The sequence below is a fragment of the Callospermophilus lateralis genome, chromosome 10 (genome assembly GCF_048772815.1).
Source record: "Callospermophilus lateralis isolate mCalLat2 chromosome 10, mCalLat2.hap1, whole genome shotgun sequence".
In the NCBI taxonomy this organism is placed as follows: Eukaryota; Metazoa; Chordata; class Mammalia; order Rodentia; family Sciuridae; genus Callospermophilus; species Callospermophilus lateralis.
Genome location: NC_135314.1, coordinates 118170771 through 118193351, shown reverse-complemented (window position 1 = coordinate 118193351; position 22581 = coordinate 118170771). Strand labels below are relative to the sequence as shown.

General features: G+C 39.5%; 1 protein-coding gene and 1 non-coding gene across 4 annotated transcripts in view; one reads left to right on the top strand and one right to left on the bottom strand.

The window, feature by feature from the left end:
- Nucleotides 1-655: 655 nt before the first annotated feature.
- On the top strand, nucleotides 656-765 carry LOC143409092 (U6 spliceosomal RNA). The gene has a single exon (XR_013092600.1). It is a non-coding gene; the product is annotated as a U6 spliceosomal RNA (small nuclear RNA).
- Nucleotides 766-3380: 2615 nt separating this feature from the next.
- The window catches only part of Pcolce2 (procollagen C-endopeptidase enhancer 2), a 57669-nt gene continuing 38468 nt past the window's right edge, over nucleotides 3381-22581 (bottom strand). For all 3 annotated transcript variants that reach the window (XM_076867701.2, XM_076867703.2, XM_076867704.2), the window contains exons 4-9: nucleotides 21987-22111; nucleotides 18515-18651; nucleotides 13001-13155; nucleotides 8914-8997; nucleotides 6348-6515; nucleotides 3381-3988 (exon numbers count right to left, since the gene is read on the bottom strand). In XM_076867701.2, coding sequence (XP_076723816.1) covers nucleotides 3858-3988; nucleotides 6348-6515; nucleotides 8914-8997; nucleotides 13001-13155; nucleotides 18515-18651; nucleotides 21987-22111 — 800 coding nt within the window. In that variant the 3' untranslated portion in view covers nucleotides 3381-3857. The remainder of the gene's footprint in view (nucleotides 3989-6347; nucleotides 6516-8913; nucleotides 8998-13000; nucleotides 13156-18514; nucleotides 18652-21986; nucleotides 22112-22581) is intronic.

The window sequence follows — 22581 nt, the reverse complement described above, 5'->3', positions numbered from 1 at the left end:
TTTATTAAAATTACTGATACATTTGTATTGCTACCATCATGTTTTCTTGCAGTTTTCCTTATTTCACTTTCTTTAAGGTTTTCTTTTTTTTCCTTCTACTAGTTTTAAAATTCAATACTCTAATCTTTTCTGATTATCCTAAATATGTTAATGTAAATATTTAAGTTATCAAAGTTCTAAATTAATATTTTTCTCCTTCACTCTCAATATAAGGGATTTAGAACACTTAGGCAAAATAAATTTTAATGTTTGCTAATCTAATTTATTTTATCACAGATTTTTTTGCACTTGCATAAATAAACCCATGAATTCAAGCAAAAGTAGTTTCTAATTAATATTACTTAAGTCACATGAGAGCTTTCTGATTAACTTAGGCGTTTCTTTAAAAAATTTTTTTATCATTAGTTTATATCATTTCAGTAGTCCATAAAGTCTCACTGGACATTGGTAGCACTGCCCTACATGAAGGGGGAAAAAGGTAAGCTTTTCAACTAATGTTGAAAGACTTGGGGAATTTGCTGGATCCTTATATCAGGAATTAAATTGATGCAAAAGGATGAAAATGGAGCTATCAAGACCCTCTTAAAACACATTAGTATTATTTATAAATCTGAAATGTTTTGTGATACAATCAATATGGTCACCTATTCATTCTTTATATGTATGTATTTATATAAATATACTAAAATTGGAACAATACAGAGAAGATTAGCATGGCTCCTGTGCAAGGCTGATATGCAAATTTGTAAAATGACCCATGTTTTTGGAATTGGAGAACATAAATGTTAAGTGAAATAAGCCAGATTCAGAAAGTCAAAAGTTATATGTTTTCTCCCATATGTGGAAACTAGAGAGGAAAAAAGATCTCATAAAAATAGGAGGGAGGGGCTGGGATTGTGGCTCAGCGGAAGAGCACTTGCCTAGCATATGCAAGGCCCTGGGTTCAATCCTCAGCACCACATAAAAATAAATAAAATATATTGTTTCCAACTACAACTAAAATATAAATATTAAAAAGAAGGGAGACCAGTAGAGGAAGACGATTGGGGAGAAAGATGAGAGGGAAAGGGGAGATACTTGAGGAATTATATTGACCAATTATGGTATGTGCATATACAGATGTATCACAATGGATCCCACTATTATGTGTAATTATAACACACAAATAAAAATTTAAAATGAATTCCTTAAAGAAAATGTCAGAATTTATCTAGTTTCACTTCCTCAATTTAAAACTAAGGAAATTGAAATGCAGACAAAATAAATGATTTCATAACAGAAGTTATGGAATGGATGTTGGATCAGAAAACAACTTCACTATTCAGCTTGATGATCTCTGTTTTGAGTAATTGCATCAAAAGACAAGTGTCATGGTTTGGCTATAAGGATGAGAGACATTGTTCAGAGGTGAAATTATTGGTTATGAGAACTATAACATAATCAGGTTAATTCGACTGATGGATTAACAAAAGGACTACTATACTGGATGCTAACCATGGACAGGTGTGGCTGGAGAAGGTCTGTCACTGGAGGCATGCTCTTGGGAATTCATATTTTGTCCCTGGCTCCTTGCTCACCCTGCCTTCTGTCTGCCATGAGCTGAGCAGGTTTCCTCCACCATGCCCTCCTGCCATGATGTTCTACCTCACCTCAGGCCCAGAGCAATGGACTCAGCGGACCATGGACTAGACCTCTGAAACTGGGAGCCAAAATAAACTTTTCCTCCTCTAAGTTGTTCTTGTCAGGTATTTTGGTCACAGAGATAAAAAGCTAACACAATAATACTAGGGCCATACTATTAGTCACGACTCCCTTAGCAGTTCTAAGTCTGTGTCAAAGATGTCAAAGGAATGAAGTTTGGATGACTTTTCTAAGTTTTTACCCTACTACACCTCCAGTCCCACTCAGAAACCTAAGGCAGTCTCACTGGTGATGTAGGAAGCAGATCCTTCTAAACATGCTGCCTGTGATGCATCAGTACAAAGATCCTGTGAAGATGGAAGAGAAAACAGAATGTTAAGTAATTACTCCAAAGTCCTCTAGCAAGTATTCTGAAAGGAACTAACAGGTATTCTCAAAAGGAAGGCTGGAATCCATTGGAGTTCATGTTACATCCTGGCTGGATGAGGTGCCTTTCTAGAAGGTGGCCCTTGCCAATAAAAAACCACTCAGCAATCTGCTGGGTCCTCTAGTTCATCCACTTCCTTGGCTGGTGAGTCGGGAATAGATGGGTATCTCGGTGTGAGAGCTTAGGAATGATTTCCAACCCTGCCAGCCAGTTCATAGTTATTACTTACTTCTGCTCACTCCTCTGCCAAAACAGGGATTCTTCTTTTTAACTTATATTTTGCTATCATTTAAATGTCCATTACCCCCAGGACTGGGAATTGTTTTTCACCCAAAATAATATTTCCCTTATTTCTAAAACTTTGTTTCTACCATGGGAGACTTTGTGACCCAAGTCTTTGTTCATGCTTAATGCTCTTTCTACTCTCTTGGATAAGACATGACTGTCCCCACCTCCATAGCCTGACCAGGACCCTCCTGGAAGGCTGGTTGTCACACCCACTACAGGTATAGGTACACTTTAAGCAGCTGTGTGATTTATGGGAGGCCCTTCACAGTTCTCCCCTGCTGAGAGAAAATAGATGTTTATTAAAAAGCAATAGCAGAGGCTGGGATTGTGGCTCAGTGGTAGAGTGCTTGGCTAGCATGTGAGAGGCACTGGGTTCAATTCTCAGCACCATGTATAAATAAATAAAATAAAGATCCATCAACAACTAAGAAAAATATTTTTAAAAAGCGATGGCAGAATGTATCTTAGCTGGTACAACCTGATCCAGCTAACTGGGATGAACAGGTAAGGAGCCATCAGGCTTATTTCTAAGTTCAAGCTCTGTAAAAGGCCAATTATTTATGCTAGCAAATACTAGTCTAAGTACTAGAATTTTTTACCTAAATTCTTCAAATCAGGGTAAAGGGGCTTTCTGCTGGGTAGGGAGGGCCTCTTCCAGTGACAGTGAGGGCTCTGAGTCTGAAATTCAGACTCCAAGATGATTGCGTTGTCTCTCAGGAGATGTGCCTTCTGGGCAAGTCACGAGCTTCACCTGAGCTTCTGTTTCAATAACAGGATGAAAGAGTTTGGACTAGCTCTGAGGGACACCATTCTAGCTCTATCTAATATTTTCTGCTTCTGCAGAGAGAAATTATAGTCTACCGACATTATTTGTCCACCGAGACCCTGAAATTTTGGAATGCTTAAGTATTTTAACAAAACAATGCAAAGACAACCTTATATGTAAATAATATTCTTACTGCTAGAAGAGAGTATATTTTTAATGGTGTCCCACTTTTTATAAGAACAACTTTAACGGCTGCTGTGTAATCATTTTTACATGTTTTATTAAGCTTTGATTTAAAAAATGCAAGAGAAGAATGTTGTTACACTTCAGCAAATGCTTGAAGATAAAACAAATATCACTATAAATATTGCACTTATAAAATCTTTTTTGTATCCTCACACAACTCAAATCTCAAATATCCTTTTACAGAGACGCATAAACAAACTGCTCCAAGCTGTCAATGCTTGATGCCCGTAGCTTCCTGTCACCGCACCAAGTTGGCAGGTTCTCAGATCTCTGCTTCCTGGTGCAGGCTCTGAACTCCCAGCAGCAGCTTCGGAGGCCTCACACCTACGTCATGTGAAGAGTCAGTCAGTCCAATCTTTCAGAATGCTCGATTAAATGTATGGCTGTGTGTGTGTGTGTGTGTGTGTGTGTGTGTGTGTTTGCTACTTAGGGAAAACAGATCTTTCAAAGGCAACGACAGAGTGCAGTTTAAGTAGATGCAGTTCACTGTTAACATTGCTTGTTTTTTAAGGCATTCAGAAGCTTCTGATTCTTGGTCTTGAACATCATGATAAAGCTGTTTGGCATGATTTTGCCTCGCCCATCTTCACCCACTTGGCCCATAATAATGTAATTTAGACCTAAAGAAAGAAAATATACAATAAATAGTTTTCCTTATCTGTGTTCTTAGTCTAAATTTAGACTAAAACTTACCTCTGGATAAAGTTCTTTCCTGTACATGATACACCTTTATTCCTTCTAGGATAAAATCTGGCTTAATACTCTCATTAGCAAAGGTCTAGATTCAACAGTAACATCTTCCAGTTCTGCTAACATAAGGACCCTGTATGAAACAGTGAGACCCAGTCATCTTCCACCCTGTGGTGCTGCAGGTCTGGCTAGCTCCCTGATGCTCACTATGAATGATGTACTATTAACATGAACGCTTCCCCTTTCTCAAGGGGCCTCGAATGTTTCATGATGGGTCTTCTTCAGGTGGCCTCTCATAGTCCCATAATGTGTCTGTCTGGATTTCTCTGGCAACTGGCAACTAGTGATCCGCTCCCTTCTGCTGGGGTCAAACATGAATCTGCCATGTCAACTTCTTGAGGGCACAGATGATTCACATGCTTCTTGCATTCAGACAGTGCCTTGCAAAAAAATAGGTACTAAAAAGTGCTATTATTTGTGATTCTATTTTTTAATACATTGATGAGTTTGGCTCAGTTAAGTTGAGACTGGGGGCTCAGCTGAGGTGCTTTAGCTGAACTCTAACGATTTAGAGTGCTATGGAAAAGTGTCATCAGGAGGAGCCGATTCCCTCCTTCTTTTATTCCACTCTTGTCCCCTGTATATCAAAAGATAAATATAAGGCTGAGGCAGGAGGATTTCGAGTTCAAAGTCAGCCTCAGTGAGATGCTATGCAATTCAGTGAGATTCTGTCTTTAAATAAAATACAAAATGGGGTTGGGGATGTGGCTCAGTGGTCCAGTGCCCCTGAGTTCAATTCCCGGTACAAAAAAAAAAAAAAGAAAGAAAGAAAGAAAGAATGAATGAATGAAAGAAAAAGAAAGAAAAAAAGAGAAATATATAACTTGGTAGGCTGGGCAGGTGGATGTCACCTCAAGGCTAGACTGCCAGCAGCATTAGGAGACCATAAAGAAGCTAGTTGTGCAATATCTGCACATTAACTGTGCATTACCTGGCAGATCTGGCAAGAAATATTCTTTACAGAGCCTTTGCTGTTTTTTCTGCAGATGTCAACTCAACATGGGGCTGCCAGCCTCCTGCCTCTTCTGAACAATCTGAACACAGAATGAGGCTTACCTGAAGTGAGTATTGTGGTCGGGGGGCACAGCACTGAAGGGTGGTTTAATTGTGGTAGAAGTATGTGACAAGACTGAGGAAAGGACTTAGCTAGGATTGGACTCAGAAATCACGGTATGTCACAGTACATACCAGACGTTATCACCACTCCAAGGAAAGAGCTCTCTGCACAGTTATGCAAAGATACTATGGAAGTTTCTTGAGAGTAGATGGTTTACATGCTTGCACTGATATAGTCCCTTGCAAAAAATAGATATTAAAAAGTACTTAAGGAAGTACTATTTGTTATACTATTTTTTTTATACATTGGTGTGGCTGGCTAATACAGGTCTAGACTAAGGCCATTCACTTTCTGTGGGGAAAAGTTGCAGTAGAAAATGTACATAGGATGTCATTCACCTAAGCATAGAGGCCCATGCTTTATATGGATAAAGCTTTCTGTAAGGAAATTTTTATAGTACCTCTGGGGAAAAGGGAGGGGTCTCACTTTTTATCTTACACCCCTATTTATTTTTTTAAAATTCTAAACTGTGGAACATATTATTTATAAATTAAAGAACTAGTATTTAAGTTGATTTAAAGTCTTTAAAGTCATGTGCCTCTGCCTCTGGTGTAACTTTTCCTTTTCCATAATCTCTCTCAACAAATTCATTCCTCTCCATGCATTTAATGGTCCTATCTATGCAAATGATTCCCAGATCTTTAATTCTAGCCCAAATATACTTGTCTCTTCTGAAGTTCAATTCTGCATTTCCTAATGCTGGCTAGACTTTTCCCTCTTAATGCAGTATTGGCACCCGAAGTGTCTAAAATCTAAAATCTAAAGTCTAAAATCTAAAATCTAAAGTCTAAAGTCTAAAATCTCTCTCTCCTGAACTACTGCCTTCATATCTGTTCTTTGTTGAATCAAATTCAGATGCTTCTGGGACTCACTCCTTATTTCCCTCACCTGTTCTTCTTCCACAAGTTGTAAGGACTAGGATTATAGTCCAATTCTGCCTGACCCCGTAGGCTTCCTTTTCTACTAGATGTGGGCATATATTAGCCCTGATTTTACTTCCCTCCACCAGCCAGGCCTGGAAAGATCCATGACTTGCTCAGAGAGGCTCTCTCCTTTCCTTCTCTGCCTCTGAGCGCCCTGGAAGGAAGCCTAGCGCTTCTCTTGCTCCTCACCTCTTCTGAGCAGCGGGCACTGCTTGCAGACCACGATGACCTTGGCGCTCATGTTCTTGCCGGCCTGCTGGATTGCCAGACTTCCCTCTTTGTAGATGTTGATGATTGAGACTGTGGCATGCAAACTCCCACCTCGAGTGACGGTGGTGATGACGGTGCCAGCTAATACTGCGGAAGGAAACACGACACTGAAGGCAAAAGCAAGCAGAACTGAAGGTAGTTTTGTGCTCTTCTAAGTTTCAGAAATGTGACATTTTAATGTTAAAAGAATGGGCCCTTGATGAACTCTCAAGCTGGATTTTGTGTATTTTGTCACCAAAGTTCAGGTAGTAAAAAAGGGTCACGTAATGCCACCCTGGTCGTTAGGTGTTGGCAGCTAGGAGAGAAACCCAAACACTTGCCACACAGCAGTCTATTGATGAGATGGGGACTCCTTAAAATATTCCTTCCAACACGTAGATCAATTTCCAAATAAAGGACAGGCTCATGGCTTCTGCCTGTGAATGCTCAACAAGACCCTAACTGTTTAGAGGATACCATACTAGGAGGTTGGGGTAGGATGTGTGTCTATGGGTGACGTCCACCATGCCTCCCCACAGCTGTCCTCTGTCCTCAAACTAATCAGTAAATCTGTCTTTATCTGGGTCTTTCATATTTTCTTTCTTATTCACCCTGTTTATCCCAGTTAATGGTCAAAGTATAGAACTGAAGGATAACTTAAAAAACTTTTTCTTGCTTTAAAAATGAAACAAGGAGCTGGGGTTGTGGCTCAGTGGTAAAGAGCTCGCCTAGCAAGTGCGAGGCCCTGGGTTTGATCCTCAGCACCACATAAAAATAAATAAAATAAAGTATTGTGTTCAATTACAACTAAAAAATAAATATATTTTAGAAAAACAAAACAAAAATAAAGTCAAAATAACAACAAAAATCTAGCAAAAGTCAGTTGCTTTTCATTATGTAGAACTCCATTTTTCTATCTTGACTCAAGAGGAAAGTCTCTCTTATGAGTCATACAAAGATGCTGTCTTTCTTGAGGGATGCAGTTGGCATTTTAGGAGTTAAGGGGACAATTCCTTGAGGTATAGGGCTTGTAGTGAGTGATATTTTTACCAGCTGTCCTCTGCCCAGAAAAAAAAACAAAACAAAATAGTTGCACTCCCTAGCTCTTGTGACAACTAACAACTGCCCCAGGGAATGTTACCAGCTCTGGCTAAGAACACCTGGGCCACTGGTCATAGTATTTGGTAACGGTGCATATGATCACAATCAATGGCATAAGTCAAGCTTAACCCCTTGGGGACAAAGTGAGCACTCCTTGCTGCTTATGCAGTGCACCAAGCACCACAATCGGTATTCTTATCATGCCTTCCTTATTCCTGGTGATGAGTGATCACTGCAAAATGGCAATCTGTAACCAAGTATGATCAGGTGGTTTCCAAGGCACAGGAAGGACAATTTCCTGAACCACCTCCTACAGGTGACTAGCCTAGATGTGATAGAAATGACACCTGCTGCTATTTGTTTTCATTTTAATGTCAGTTATTTGAATTTCAGTAAGCAAACTGCAATCAGATTTAGGACCCCAGGCGCTTCAATGTCCTTTTTTTTAATATTTATTTTTTAGTTTTAGGTGAACACAATATCTTTATTTTACATTTATGCAGTGCTGAGGGTCAAACCCAGTGCTTCATGCATGCAAAGCGAGCATTCTACAACTGAGCCATGACCCCAGCCCCTCTTCAATGTCTTTATACCTTCTTTACCATAAAGGTCACTGGGGCTACAGACAGTTACCACTTTAAGGCACCAACAAAGGCAAGTAAAGTCTGGGGAGACCCTTTATTTTGGGTAGTCTATTGGAGCTGTAGCAACTTTCTTTTCTTGATAAAACTTCCTAAATGTTTCATTTAAGCTGCTTTTTAAAATAACCAAATTTAGCATCTACTGCTTTTAAGTAGCTTTCACAGATGGTACCGTTTTTTAATTGGAAAAAAAAAAAAAACTCTTAAGAAATTCCAAGTACTATCTCCTCAGGTTCCATAAGAGTTTCCAAATGGACTTCAGATTTCCACATCATAATTTAGTACTTTGGAAGTGCACTACAGAGGAAATACTTGGATTTCTTCTGAGAGAGGCCAGCTGATGAATGTCAGCTTAGCTATGTTTCTGATGCACTTAACTTGAATTCCAGATGTGTGAAAAAAAACCTGGATCATGCAAAGTATGTGAAGGAAGAAAAGTGCACCAGTCTTTTCAGGAATACTCAGCCGGAATACAGAGAATAGCAACAAAATGAACCAAGAGTCCAGTTATCACACTTCTGTAGAAAAAGCACATTTTCTGAATGCTTATTTTTCTCAGCTGTAAAATCTAACAATTTGAGTAACACAAGTCAACACACGCTTGCATATAGGAAATCATTTTCTTGGGTAGACAAACAATGTCCGTGGCCTTCACCATTAAGTTTGTGGAAATTCCTTAAAGGGTAAGCAGGGAGTCTCCAGTTTCTGATTAAAGAGAAAAGGTGTTTTTTTTATTTTTAATTTATTTGTTTTTAATTTCTTACCAAAGTTGCTTGAACAATAATTGCTCTCCAGAGTCCCCGTCCGTTTACACTTCTGTTGACACAGGGCCACAGTGGGTTTTAAACCTTAATTCAAAGAAGAAAGACATAAGACTCAGGAAAATGAACTCAAGTATCATTGGAGTTTTATATCTGAATCCCCTTTTAAGACTACCACTGCTTTCTCTGAGCCACCAATCTACCATTGCAATGAAATAATTATAAACCATGCAGAAGAAATTCTTCATGCTACTCTAATTTCCTCAGGGCAACTCAATACCCTGTACTGAATTTTAAACCTGAGATCAAAGATAATCCAAATTTAGCTCTGTTCTCTTCTTCCTTGATATAACTCTAACACTACAACCCAAAATAGATACACTCTGTGTGTGCCCTGCTTAGAAAAACCTGGCAAACAAATCTGAACTCATAAAATACAGCTTAATCCTTCACTTCACAAAAGGAATCCTACGGTGTTCCCCTGAGAAGGGAAGGAGCTTTCTTGGTGCACTTCAAATGCAATTGCCTAAATGTGAGCGGTACAAGGTTTTGGAAATGCTGCTCATGTGTAAAGTGTTACATCCGTAATAAGATGCGAGTACTCGTTAAATATTTATTTTGAGCCTGGCATTGACTATTAAGATTTTTAAAACCGAGAAGTAGACAAATTTAAAAATAAAACTAAACAGATAAATACAGTGGCTCTCCTCTGGAGGTAATTTTGCCCTGTAGGTGTCATATGTCAATATCTGGAGACATTTTGGTTGTTATGACTCGGGGGGGGGGGTACTAATGGCATCTAGTGAGTAGCTGTCAGGGATGCTGCTAAACACCCTCCAATGAATGGGACCCCCCACACAAGTAATTATCTGGCCTAGAATGTAAATAGTGCCAAGGTTGAGAAACCCTGGGTTGATCAAATGCAAATATGAAACCCCCATTTTCATCTTTAAAATGTTTTTAAAGTATCTGCTGATGATTGTTTTTATGTGTGACAAGATGCTAAGAAGAAAACAGAATTGCAAAAAACAACAGAATTGTGCTTGTTGGATAAACATCCACAAATGTAATGTTGGCCTTCTAATATGTTCTTCTGACTCCTCTGTGAGTTTATTATTTATTCACTCTGAATTTGTACTCCCACTAATAATTAGCATTACCAGTGAAAGAGAACGTCCCTGGGAAACAGGCTCCTTAGCCTCAGAACATCTGGGAGCTGGGTGGATCTCCTGAACTGCTCCTTGTCACCCTTTGGTGGATTCCGGCTTCTCTGGCCTTTAAGTCACAGGCTGTCACCCCTCCCCACTTCATCTTACTGTCATCTACCACCCTCCTCTCACAGGGCCCCGGTTTTTAGCCTTCCTCTCCATGTGTCCCTTCCTACAACCCTCCTGGTAGGTCCACCTCCCCATACATGATCCCTCAGTCCCCTGTCCTCATCTTCAACAAGCACCTTCCCCCGCTCCATCTCTATCTCATTCAGTCCCAGATGCACAAGTCTTTGTGCTAAAATTACTCATTGCCAATGTCTCCAATTTAGGTATCCTACTATCCAGTACAGCCTCTTCCCCTTCAAGCTCTCCTCATCTACAGCCCATAAGTCTGAGTGCATGTCATCTTTACCTGAATGTACCATGGACACTTCAAACCCAACGAGGGCACAGCTTAATTTGTCTATCACCCCCCAAACCCCATTCTCTGCCTCAGTGAATGATAGCATTATGCCCCATCTGTACGAACCAGAAGCTCAGGTGGCACTCTGAAACCTCCTGCCACCATGACCTGTCACCGTCTCCCATTCATCTCTTGACTATTTGTTTTTGTCATAGCACAGTTCATCTGGACAACCAGAACCTGCTCATCCTTTTTTTTTTTTTTTCCCTTGGTGGGAGTGGGGTACTGGGAATTGAACTCAGGGGCACTCAACCAATGAGCCCCATCCCCAGCCCTTTTTGTATTTTATTTAGAGACAGGGTCTCCCTGAGTTGCTTAGTACCTCGCTGTTTGCTGAGGCTGGCTTTGAACTCGCAATCCTCCTGCCTCAGTTTATGGAACTGCTGGGATTACAGGAGTGCGCCAGAGCACCTGGCCTACTCATTTTTTAAATTCCTACAATCCATTCACCTCACAGTGCCCAGAGTGATCTTCATAACATGCAAATCTAATCTTGAACTTGGCTTAAACCTACCCACAGCTTTCCCCCACACTTGGATTAAAACCAAAACACTCAGAGCATACAGAGAGAGGTGACAGGGCCTGAAAACGAAGCTCTAAAGAGGAGCAAAGAGTGAAGGGTCTTATACATCACCAAAAATGTTTGGGCTCCTGGGCTGCCCAGTATGGTTGTCATTAGCCTTGAGAGGCTTTCAAGTTTCAATTAATTAAAATCAAATGCAAACTTTAGTTTCTACTATCACTAGCCACATTTCAAGTGCTCAGTCATGGCTGCCATATAGGATATCACAAATGGAGAAAGTAAGTTTAATGGCACAATGACATGGCCTGTGGGCAGGCAGGGTCACCGTCAGAAAGTAAGATAAAGGAGGACAATGTGGCTACTAGAGATGTGCATATGTTTGGGGAAACAGGTAAAGAAGTATTTTTGAGGCAGAAAACAGTGATAAAAATGAATTTGATATGCTTTCATTTATATGGCCAGCAGTCTCAAAATGTCTAGGAGATAATTATAAATACATGTTTGAAATTTCAGAGAAAGTTTAGGATTGAGATAAAAGCCAGAGAACCACCAGCACCTGGGGTGTGACCAGACAGTTAACAATGGACAAAGTAAGAACACCAGGCCTGCTGAGATGAACTGGAGAAAGAACTACAGTGACGCGAGGCAGTGCACATTCAGGCCACAAGGTGGCCCACTTGAAGAGTGCCCAGAAAAACCAGACCTGGAAGTGCCAGCCTGTGCTCAGGTCAGCCCTATCCAGAGTGAGTGCACAATATGGCAGGCAACAAAGCTGGCTTATTCCAGCCTATTTCATATCCTAAGGCTTCCCCCCTTTTTCCTCTGCCCTGGACTTACCTATTTTTAATCTGAATCCTGAGATCCCAGTGGATGGAGAGATAGAATATAAAGACTATATACATAGAGACCTACTCCTGCCTCTCTAGTCCTTACACTATGCCCTAGACCAGTTTTCCCAAACAACTTCTGAAATATTTTAAATATTTTTGTTTGATTTACTTCAATTTGAAAAAAAAAGTAATGTATCTTATATGACATTTTGCTTAGGAGCAAAAAATCCCCAATCAAAATTTACAGACATTGGGCTGGGGCTATAGCTCAGTCGGTAGCGTGCTTGCCTAGCACGTGTGAGGCACTGGGTTTGATCCTCAGCACCACATAAAATTAAAATAAAGTTACTGTGTCCATCTACTATAAAAACATTTTTTAAAATTTGCAGATATGAAAACTGGCAGGAATAGAAAGAACTTTAACCTAACATACTACAATTTTATATTTAAAAAAACACACAGAAGGATAGGAGAGAGGGGAGATAGAGGAAGGTCAGCTAAGGGATACAAATTACAGTGAGATGGGAATAAGTTCTAGCATCCTATAGCACAGTAGGGTGACTATAGTTCACAACAATTTATTATAGATTTTATAAAGAACTAAAAGAGAGGCATTCAAAGTTTTCCAACACAATGAAATGGATATTTGTTTAAGGAGCTAAAAGTGCTGATCACCCTGATTTGACCATTACACATTATATACACATAGCAAATATCATACTGTACTGCACGAATATGCATAATTACGTGTTAAAATGTTTTGAATAAAAAAAGAAAAACCACACTTTTGTAAGTGCCAAAAAAGGGAAGTTGGGCAAACAATAGGCTTCCTTAGTAACTATTAAGTGTTCATCATTTTCTTAGATGAGGTTTTAAAGCTATTAGTTTGTAAGCATTGTTACCCTATCCCTCCTTCATTAATAGTGTTGTGTTATTTTCTTACATAAGTTTTCACTTTAGTATTTTAGTTTCTGGTATCTTTTTCTTATTTTTTTCTACTTCAAAAGAATTATTTTCATACTCCTAAGGTTTTTGCACTAAACTTCCAAACAGAAAAACTTACCTACAGTTACAGGGAACGTGGTGGTAACGGGTACTGCTGTCGTTGTGGGTAATTTTTTGGGCCTGAATTTGTAGTGACCAATGAATCCATCTGCAGTTAAACTTAAGTCTGATAAAAACTGAATAAGAAGTTCATTTTTCTCAGATACAATTGGTCTAAAAGAAGAAAACATGTTTACATATATATGTTAAGGTTTAAGTGGTACCTCTCTGAAAATGTAAAATTTTCTAGCTGTCCATTGATTTTTAAAAATACATTAGCCATTTATTTACACCTAAAAGCTGAGACATTAAAAAGGTCAAGTCTTGATTTGCTAAATGTTAACACAGTAGCTCAACATCTCCCAGGTGTTAGCTCAGCTCAACACCGTGCGCCTCCCAACCCATCTCCACAACCACCGTTATTATCCCCTTCTTATGGAATAGTCAGCTGAAGTTCAGAGAGTTCAAGTGATTGGCCCAAGGTCCGGTGGCAATTTTGTGGGAATCAGGATGTGAACCCAGGATCCAGTGATCTACAGCGACCGTGGTAGACATTGGGACCAGTGTGTACGCAGATGCTGTGTTTGGCTTCCACAGCCACCTCAGGGTTTGCCTACTTGGGAAGAGGGCAGTTTTTTGAATGAACACTGTGGGTTCAAGCCAGCTTGGGGAACCAGATGCTGGCCACAGAGAATCCGATGGACAAATCTGATGAACAAATTCCCACTCCCTATAAAGATACAGCCAGAGGGATTATCTCAGTGGGCTGTTCACCCTGGGATAAAAAAAAAAAAAAAAAAGAAAGTCATGCAGGGTTTAAAGGCACTTCCGTCTCATTTTTAATGGGAGTTCTAATGCATGCCCACAAAGGAGAGCTTGCTATTTATAATGCCCATTAGGAAATGCTCTTAAGGAAAAAGAGAAAGTGATCACTCTCTTTTGGCAGTCACCAACCACACCACTCAGAACTCTAATTGGAGGAGCTTGCTGGCGAGTGGGTACCAAAGACCTGGTACAGATGATAACTGAAGTCCAAAAACTCTCTGAAATCTTAGGGGATCGTTATATTATACAAGACAGCGGTTTCATTTAAGGTTTGCTATTGTTCTTTTAAATAAGAATGAAAATGCTGTTTGGTTGCTTCTATGTAAAAACGAATCCAGAAGCAGACAAAGGTTGGACAAGTGATTGAATTGAATTAGTCAGGGATCTGACTTAAGTTCTTTTTGGAGGTGCCACCAGTCAAGTCACTTCTTAGGCAAAACGTAATGAAACAATTCTCCCCACACCATCCTCCCCGCCCAGCTGCTCCGAGTGGGTAGATCTGAACTTGAACCAACCAGTTAGAAAAACTGCAGAATATTTTCCATCTTGAATAATAACCTGAGCCAAGGGATGGGACAAACATAAAACTGAATTTCATGGCCTACATTTATATTTCTAGTCCCCAAAGTGACGAAAGTAATTTAAATAATGCTTCTGGGATTCAAGCCTTCAACAGAAATATGCTAACCTGCTTTTGGAAAACGCATTCCATTAAGTAAATAAAAAACGATGCACTAAACACCTACATTCTCACCTCCATACAATTACAAGTTAAGAACAGGTTAATCGTGTTTAAAGGATTACAAAAAGCACTTATTATGAGCAGCAAAGGAAGTCTCGAGACCCACTCAGGTCTGCCTTCTCCTCGTGATGCTTTAATCACAGTCACCATCCGCTGCGTTTCTGTGATATTCTTGGAGGCATTGTATTGGAAATTGAATTTTCTCATGGAGGAGTCTTTCAGTAACAAAGACAGCTTTTTTCCCCCTGAGCTTTGTCTAAATGTGACAGAATCACAGTGCCATAATATACCCAGGGCCAAGTGTTGCATCTGCTAATTCGTGTTGCAAACAGCTAGGAAGGCAAGGCGAGATCTCGCAGAGCTTTCCCTGGTCTCATGTGGCATACGGCCAGCTGTGTCAGCTGTCTCCAGCTTGTCATTCCAGTCTTTCCCTCCTTCAATCACTACAGCCAGCCAACCACCATATCCTGCTAACTTTACCTCCTAAATATTTCTTGATTCATCCCTCCCCTTCATCTCTACCTCCTCAGCTTCACCTGGACCCTAGCAACAACCTCCGAACGAGCCTCCCCTCTCACCTTGCCTAGGATGGGAGTCTAGAGCTCCTGGGCATGTTAACCCTGTCTAAATGCACTCCCACCTCTGCGGGACAAGGAACAATGCATCCCTCTGCCTCGTCCTCAAGCCCCAACTCAAGGTTTAGTTTCCAGAAATAGCGTCTATCTCCCCTGCATATCTTTCTTGACAGAGTTTCTTCTGCTTGGGGTGAGGCTGACCTCCCCTCTGCCTCTGATTAAGTGCAATGCCTTCTTCCTTCAAGAGGCACTATCTCCTCCAAAAAGCTTCCTCTGGTCACATGCCCAGATTGGGCCAAAGACCCCATCCAGGACATTCCCTTGCCAATTTACTTATCTGCTTTGTTTTTGTTCCTTCCTGCTCCTTATCTCTGTATTCTGGTACCTAACATGGCACCCAGCACACAGCCAGGGTATAATATATATAAATGTTTTTGAATTAATTCAATGGCACCCATAGTGCACTGAGCCAGATCTAAGTACGGTAAGGTGACACCCACCTAGCCAGTGCTCCTCCTAGTCATATTTTTAACGTGAGAAAAGCTCCAGAAACAAGTTTTCTCATTTTCTGCCCTACCCAGAAGTATTCTGACTATGGGAAAATAGTCTTATGAACAGAGGGCTAGTTGGTAGGCTGTGCCAGTCACATTTCTCAGGAATGAATGAGGCTCAGTTATGGCCTCCCTACGCACCCTCGAGGAAGAGCCACTCACCTGAACTTCGTGTTTATCACTGCCTTCTTTCCTCCTGTTCATCACATACATATGCATCACTAAACGGTATATTGTATAGATCTGCATGTTTTAACACTTCATATAAAAGTAGTAGCGTGGTGTTTTATTTTTCCGGGCTTTTTTTCAACATTGTAACTGTGAGGTTTATGCACTGCTTTTGATGCTGTGTCCTAGAACACAGTTTAAACCTTCTCTTGATAACAGTGGACTGATGTCTCATGGTGCACACGGGCAAACTCTGTAACTGGTACACCAGGAGGGCAGGTATCTGCTAGGTCACAGATACATGGTTGTCTGATGAATTCAACTTCAGGGGATAACGAAAGCTGATTTTCAAAGAGATTATGCCAATTTACACTCTTCAAAGGTTTATTCACTGTGCAGCTTTCTTCTCTTGGGAATACCTTTTCAAATATCTTTGCCCACTTTTCCTATTGAGTTGTCTTTTCCTTATTTTAAAATTATTTTGGTATATTCTGGAACCTAGGACTCTGTCAAATGTGTGTTCCAAAAATTTGAGTGCAGGGCTGGGGTTGTGGCTCAGTGGGTAAGGCACTGGGTTCGATTCTCAGCACCCCATAAAAACAAATAAAATAAAAAGTTCCATCATTAACTAAAAAATAATTTGAGTCCACTTGTGCCTTCTCTTCTCCCCCTTTATAGTGTATTTTGATGAACTGAAATTCTCATTTGTTTCTTTTTTACATTCTCGATTCACCTGTTGTTGATTTTTATGTTTTATAGATATGAATATAATTTCATTTCACATTTCACATGAATAAATGATTTCTACCCTATTTTTCTTTTTTTGGTACCTGGGATTGAACTCAGGGATTCTTAAACACTGAGTCACATCCCTGCCCCTTTTATTTATACATATTTTATTTAGAACAGGCTCTCCCTAAGTTGCTTGGGGCCTCATTAAGTTGCTGAGGCTTGCTTTGAACTCACAATCCTCCTGCCTCAGCAGCCTCCTAAGCCGCTGGGATTTCAGGCATACCCGCCTGGCTCCTCCTATTTTTCAGCAGGGGCAGGGGGGTCTCGCGCTGTCTTAATTCAACAGCTTTCTGATATGCCTGTAGCAAGTCCTCTTGACGGGCTTTTCTACTTCAGAACTTAATTTTGTCCACCTACACCCTCGATGCTGTGTACTGCGTCACCCTTGCCACTTGGTCAGTTTTAGAATCAGATTGCCAGGCTTATGTTGTAAATAATAGAGTTTTTCTATTCATGAGCACTGTATATACTTCCATTTATTTTGGTCTTTGAAAATATCTCTTAGTAAAGATTTGTAATTTTCTATATTAAGGCCTTTGCAAGGTTTTTTTTTTTAATGTTTATTCTTGGGTTCTTAATATTTTTGTTACTTTTAAAGTATTTTTTAAAATACAAAATTTTTTAATCAAGCTATTAAGAAAAGGTATTTTCAGTAAAATGTTTCCAACAAATAAAAATTAAATCCATAAGTCACACTTTAATTTGGAAATGCATAAATAAATTTAAAAGATTTTCTAGATTCAAACCAACCTTGAATTCCTAGTCATAGGGTATTTTTTCATACACTGCTGTATTTATCTTGCTAATATTTTTCTTTTAGAATTCGTTTTTCATCATATTCATAAATGAGACTGGTCTCTAATATTCTTTTCTTATATTATCCCTACCCTTTGATGTCAAGTTTATACTAAATTTATAAAATAAATTGTGGAACAATGCTTATTTTTCTCTAAAATAATCTGTGTAGTGTTGAAAATTCCTGTTTCTCAAATGTGTGTTAGAACTCATGGATAAAAGCCATCTGGGCTTAGTTTTTACCGCTTGGGTAGGAAAACCTAACTGCTCATCAACTTTCTTTAATTATTTGGTAGTTATGGTTTCTCTTTCTCCAGTGTCCATTTTTGCTTGAAAAGAATATATTTTCTCTAACTGTTGGTTGCAGTCTTCTCTATTTGTCCACTGGACGGAGCTTGTCGATTTGGGCTACGACATGAGGAGCAAGTACGAGGCCTCAAACTGTCCAGGACAGATCCTGATCAACTACGATCACCCATTTTTGTTATCAGCTTCCAGGCCTTCTTGCCTGGATCCCCAATACTTAGCCATTGTCTGCTTCTCAGGATTTCCCATTCTATCCTGATACCTGAGCTCACCTTTGCAGGGCACTGATACCCCCAATTGTCTGGCTCGGCATCTGACCCTGGTGCATCACTAACGTGACCTTCTAGGCCTCACCATGCTCTCCCTGCTGTGGCCTCAGGCCTGGGGTGGCTATATTCTCTTAATGGTGCCAAATGGGACTCCAAGAATTATGAAACTCAAGAAAAAGCAGCATAAAATCTTCCAGAAAATAAATGTGATTAGGAAATTTATTTTAAAAAACAACTTCAGGCCAGGTGCACTGGTGCACACCTGTAATCCCAGTGGCTCAGGAGACTGAGGCAGGAGGATTGCAAGTTCAAAGCCAGTCTCAGCAATTTAGTGAGGCTCTTAGCAACTCAGCAAGACCCTATCTCTAATAAAATATTTTTAAAAGGGCTGGGGATGTGCCTCGGTGGTTAAGCAAACTTGGGTTCGATCTCCAGTACCAAAAAACAAAACAAAACAAAAACAAACTCAGAGTTATTAAAATAGTAATGACACAAATGAGAGCCACTTACGCAGGGGGACTGTCGCCACAATACTTTCCAATCCTTTTGGCATCATTGACTTCTCCACCATTAAACACAGCCACATAATCATATCGGCAGTAGTTATCTCGCTCCACATCAAACTTTTCAAACTTTAATTCTATAAGCTTTAGAGAAAGCACAACATTAGGAGTGTCAAAAATAGTACTGTTGAATAATCTTAAGTGAAAAATTTCCATTTCTCAGATCTGTAGAATACCATGATTTTTCTTTGTTTTTTTAAAAAAAAGCATTGATTCTGTTTCAATAATTCTTGTATCAGGATGGGGTTGGTTTTAGCTCAATGGTAGAGCACTTGCTTAGCATGTGTGAGGCACTGGGTTTGATTCTAAACACCACAGACCAATAAATAAAATAAAGGTCCATCGACAACTAAAAAAATTTTTTTTTAAATAATGATAATTCTTGTCCCAATGTTTGTTACTGAGTCAACAAAAGTATGGCATTTTTTTTTTGCTTTCATTGTTAATCATAATAAATGATAATCTCAAACCCTGATCAACCTTGGTCTCAGGAGCTCTGTTCACCTATAGCTTACAGAAGTCTGCCACGTTAACTCCAACGACACAAAGCTACAGTTGCTTCTGGAGATGTATTCTATAGCACAATATCTACAGATAACAATGTGTGGTATATCTGAAAATTTCAAGAGTGGATCTTAAATGTTCTCACCACATACCCACAAACACATGTTCATGCCCACAAGGATAACTATGTGAGATGATAGGTATGTTAATTAGCCTCATGTGGTAACCATTTCACAATGCACACATTTATTAAAACATCATGCTTTAAACAGTAAATATACACTTTTTTTAATTCATCAACTATACCTCAATAAACCTGGGGGTGGGGAGAGAAAATTGAGAAAAATAAAGACTAATTGGATAATCGGGTGTGTGTCAGAGTGGGAAAGGGGACTATATTCTAATTGTATTCATTCTTCTCTGAAAGAAAACCAACAAAAATCAGAAGTATTATCTGGTATATGTCACCAGCATCAGAGCATGGCAGGGTGTGTCTGTTGGCGGGGCATGAGCAGATATAGCTGTTCTTTTGAGGGAAGGAGACAGACGCATGTTCTTATCACACGTAAAGGAGTCAAATGTTTAGGATCAGAGATTCAGGGGAGTGGAATGTCTTTCTGGAAAGGTGAGTGTGCTGAGCGCAGCCTACCTAGGATGTGACAGGTTTTTGAAGAGGCTGCATAAAAGCATCGATGTACGGAGTCATTAGGATTCTAAAGTGTTTCTTGATTATTTTGCTCTAGCACCAAGAATAGTGTTAAATTATTCAAGTGGATGGGAAATTTCCATTTAATGGATAATCATCATTCCCCTGAAAAGCAGAGTCTTTAAGAGCACCTCTGACGTGTGAATCCCAGGAAATCTCATGGAATTCACTGACACCATGGACCTTAGACAGCAGTGTCCACTTTTACTGAGCAGCAGGTGTACAGCAACCCTGTCCATCAACCTCTGGGAAGATAGTGGAAATTAATTCCTATCAATGGGCAATAATTCCTATTTGATAATGAAGACTTGTCATCTGGGTGAAGATGATAACAACATCACAAATGCACACAAAGGTAAATTTTGGCTTGGAATATAATTGCTATGCACCTACAAATTTACCTACCTGCAAAGGAATCAGCATCCATGGTGGGAGATTAATGGTTTATTTTAATTGTATTATGATATTTCCTAGGGGTCAAGTGATTTCTCACCAGCAACTATGCTTTCCATTTAAAAATTAGCTTGGTTTTCTTTACTTAGAAATTCGTCATATAAAAACTTATGGACAGAAGATTTAAAATAAGTAAATAAATAAGAACATAAGGGAGACAAGCTATGAGAAAAGGTGGAGGCAGAATTTTTTTGCAGTAGAAAAATTCCACAGACTTGCATAAAAATTATTTAGGATTTAATTTTCCCACTATATTTTTGTCTTTTGGACAGAGCTGCCAGTGGTTTCAAATGCTACAATGATGATGGAAAACTCACCGGCTGAAGCCAAAAGTCACATTAACAAAACTCAAACTCAGACGTTAAATCATCACGGAAGAGAGATGCTGAATTGTAATCTTCAAGTTAATTAAGTTGAAATATTTGGTCAGATTTATAAATGTCACAGAGAAAAGAGTGACCAATGTAATTTCAAGAATTACAAAATGGTTTAAATGTTTCAGAAATGTAATTTTAAATGTTATTTTAAACTGTAAAATGTTTCAGATGGACTTTGAGACTCCTCCATTATCAAATAAATGACTGTGTTTTTCTTCTAAAAAATAAAACTGAGTTTGGGGATTATGATTAAAATGTGTATGTGTGTGTTTATGTGTGTATTTGTGTGTGTGTGTGTGTGCTCAAATCAATGACTTACAATGGTATACTGGCCTGAATAGTTGTCCATTTTAAAAATAAATATATGGCAAATAATATGTATACAAGTTACATGAAAGATCAGTTTAGAAAAGTTTTTTTTTTTTTTTTTTTTTAAATCACAATGCTGAGCTCATTGTGCTTGGATTAGAGACTATAATAATGCTTTTTTTTTTTTTTTAAGTTGTTGATGGACCTTTATTTTATTCATTTATTTATATATGGTGCTGAGAATCGAACCCAGTGCCTCACACATGCTAGGCAAGCACTCTACCATTGAGCTACTATAATACCAACTCTACCACCCTGCCTTATGATAGTATTTATAATAATAATAATCTTTACCAAGTTAGTTTTAAAATTTTACAAACAAATTTTCATCTATTCCTGCGCCAGTTTCTGCCCTATAATTAATATCTGAAAGTGGTTCCCCAAAAGGACAAAAATTCACATTACCATGAACTAGTAACTACTGGAAAACCACACCTTCTCTATTGATTGTTTTAAAGCAATACAATTTTTGTGCGGAACTTGCACACATTTTATTTTAAATAACACCCAAAACAGCTTAAAGCAGACCAGTCTCCCACGGTGGCATATGGTTCTGTGAAGAGATGAGATGCCTGGCTTTCTGTGAAGCTCACGAACCAGACCGTCTGGCTTGCTTAGCAGGAGGGCCATCAGCAGGGTTTGCCGTGTGAGTGACCAGAGCTCCGAGAGCACATGTTCTGGGGTTTTCTCCTTCCTGCTGGCCCCTGCTGCTCACACCACCACGCTCAGAACATCTGCTGCAGGTTTAAACAACCTCAAGTGGGGATGGTCCAGTATTTGCATTTTAAAAACTGTTTTGAAAATCATAACTACAGAAATTAAAACCATGACTTTGCAAGTGAAATAGTACAAAGGAGAATTTCAACCTCCCTCTCCACAGGAAGAAGTATGAATCCAATAGAACTTTTCTCTCCCCATATCCTTAGCTCCAAACCAGAGGCTCTTGGGTGGGCCCCTCACACCACCTGGGCAGCTCACAAATGCACACTTTCTTTATCAAGGAGCCTCACCTGGTTCTTTGGGGCTATGATGTGCCACACACAGGTGACTCCTGCAGGGTAATCCCGGTCTGGCCAGTTAGGGGTTTTAAAAGAACCAGAAGGTCTTTCAAGCCGTCCTCCACAGTACTGGTCTCCTGAAGTTATTAAATATGGAAAAAAAAAAAAAGCAAAACACAAGTTTATATCCTATGGTAGATTACAGCAATACAGCCAGGTGGAGATGAGGAATGTGGGGTATCAGGTGACAATACAGTAACCAAGGCAATGGCAGAAGCTCTACAATTTTCTCTTGAAGAAAAAGGTTACAGAGATGATCTGCTGCACACACAGACATACGGGCTGAATGATTTGTGACCTGACAGATCAGCACGAGACAGGGAAGGGATGAAAGCATTTGCTTCTTTTTTTCAATTTTTTGGATGAATGAAGAAAAAACATTTGGGCAGGTGTACTCATTCAGAAAGCTTCTAGCTCTGGGCTGGGGCTGGGGCTCAGTGGTAGAGCACTTGCCTAGTACACATGAGGCAATGGATTTGATCCTCAGCACCACATAAAAAATAAATAAAATAAAGGTATTGTGTCCATATACAATTAAAAATATTAA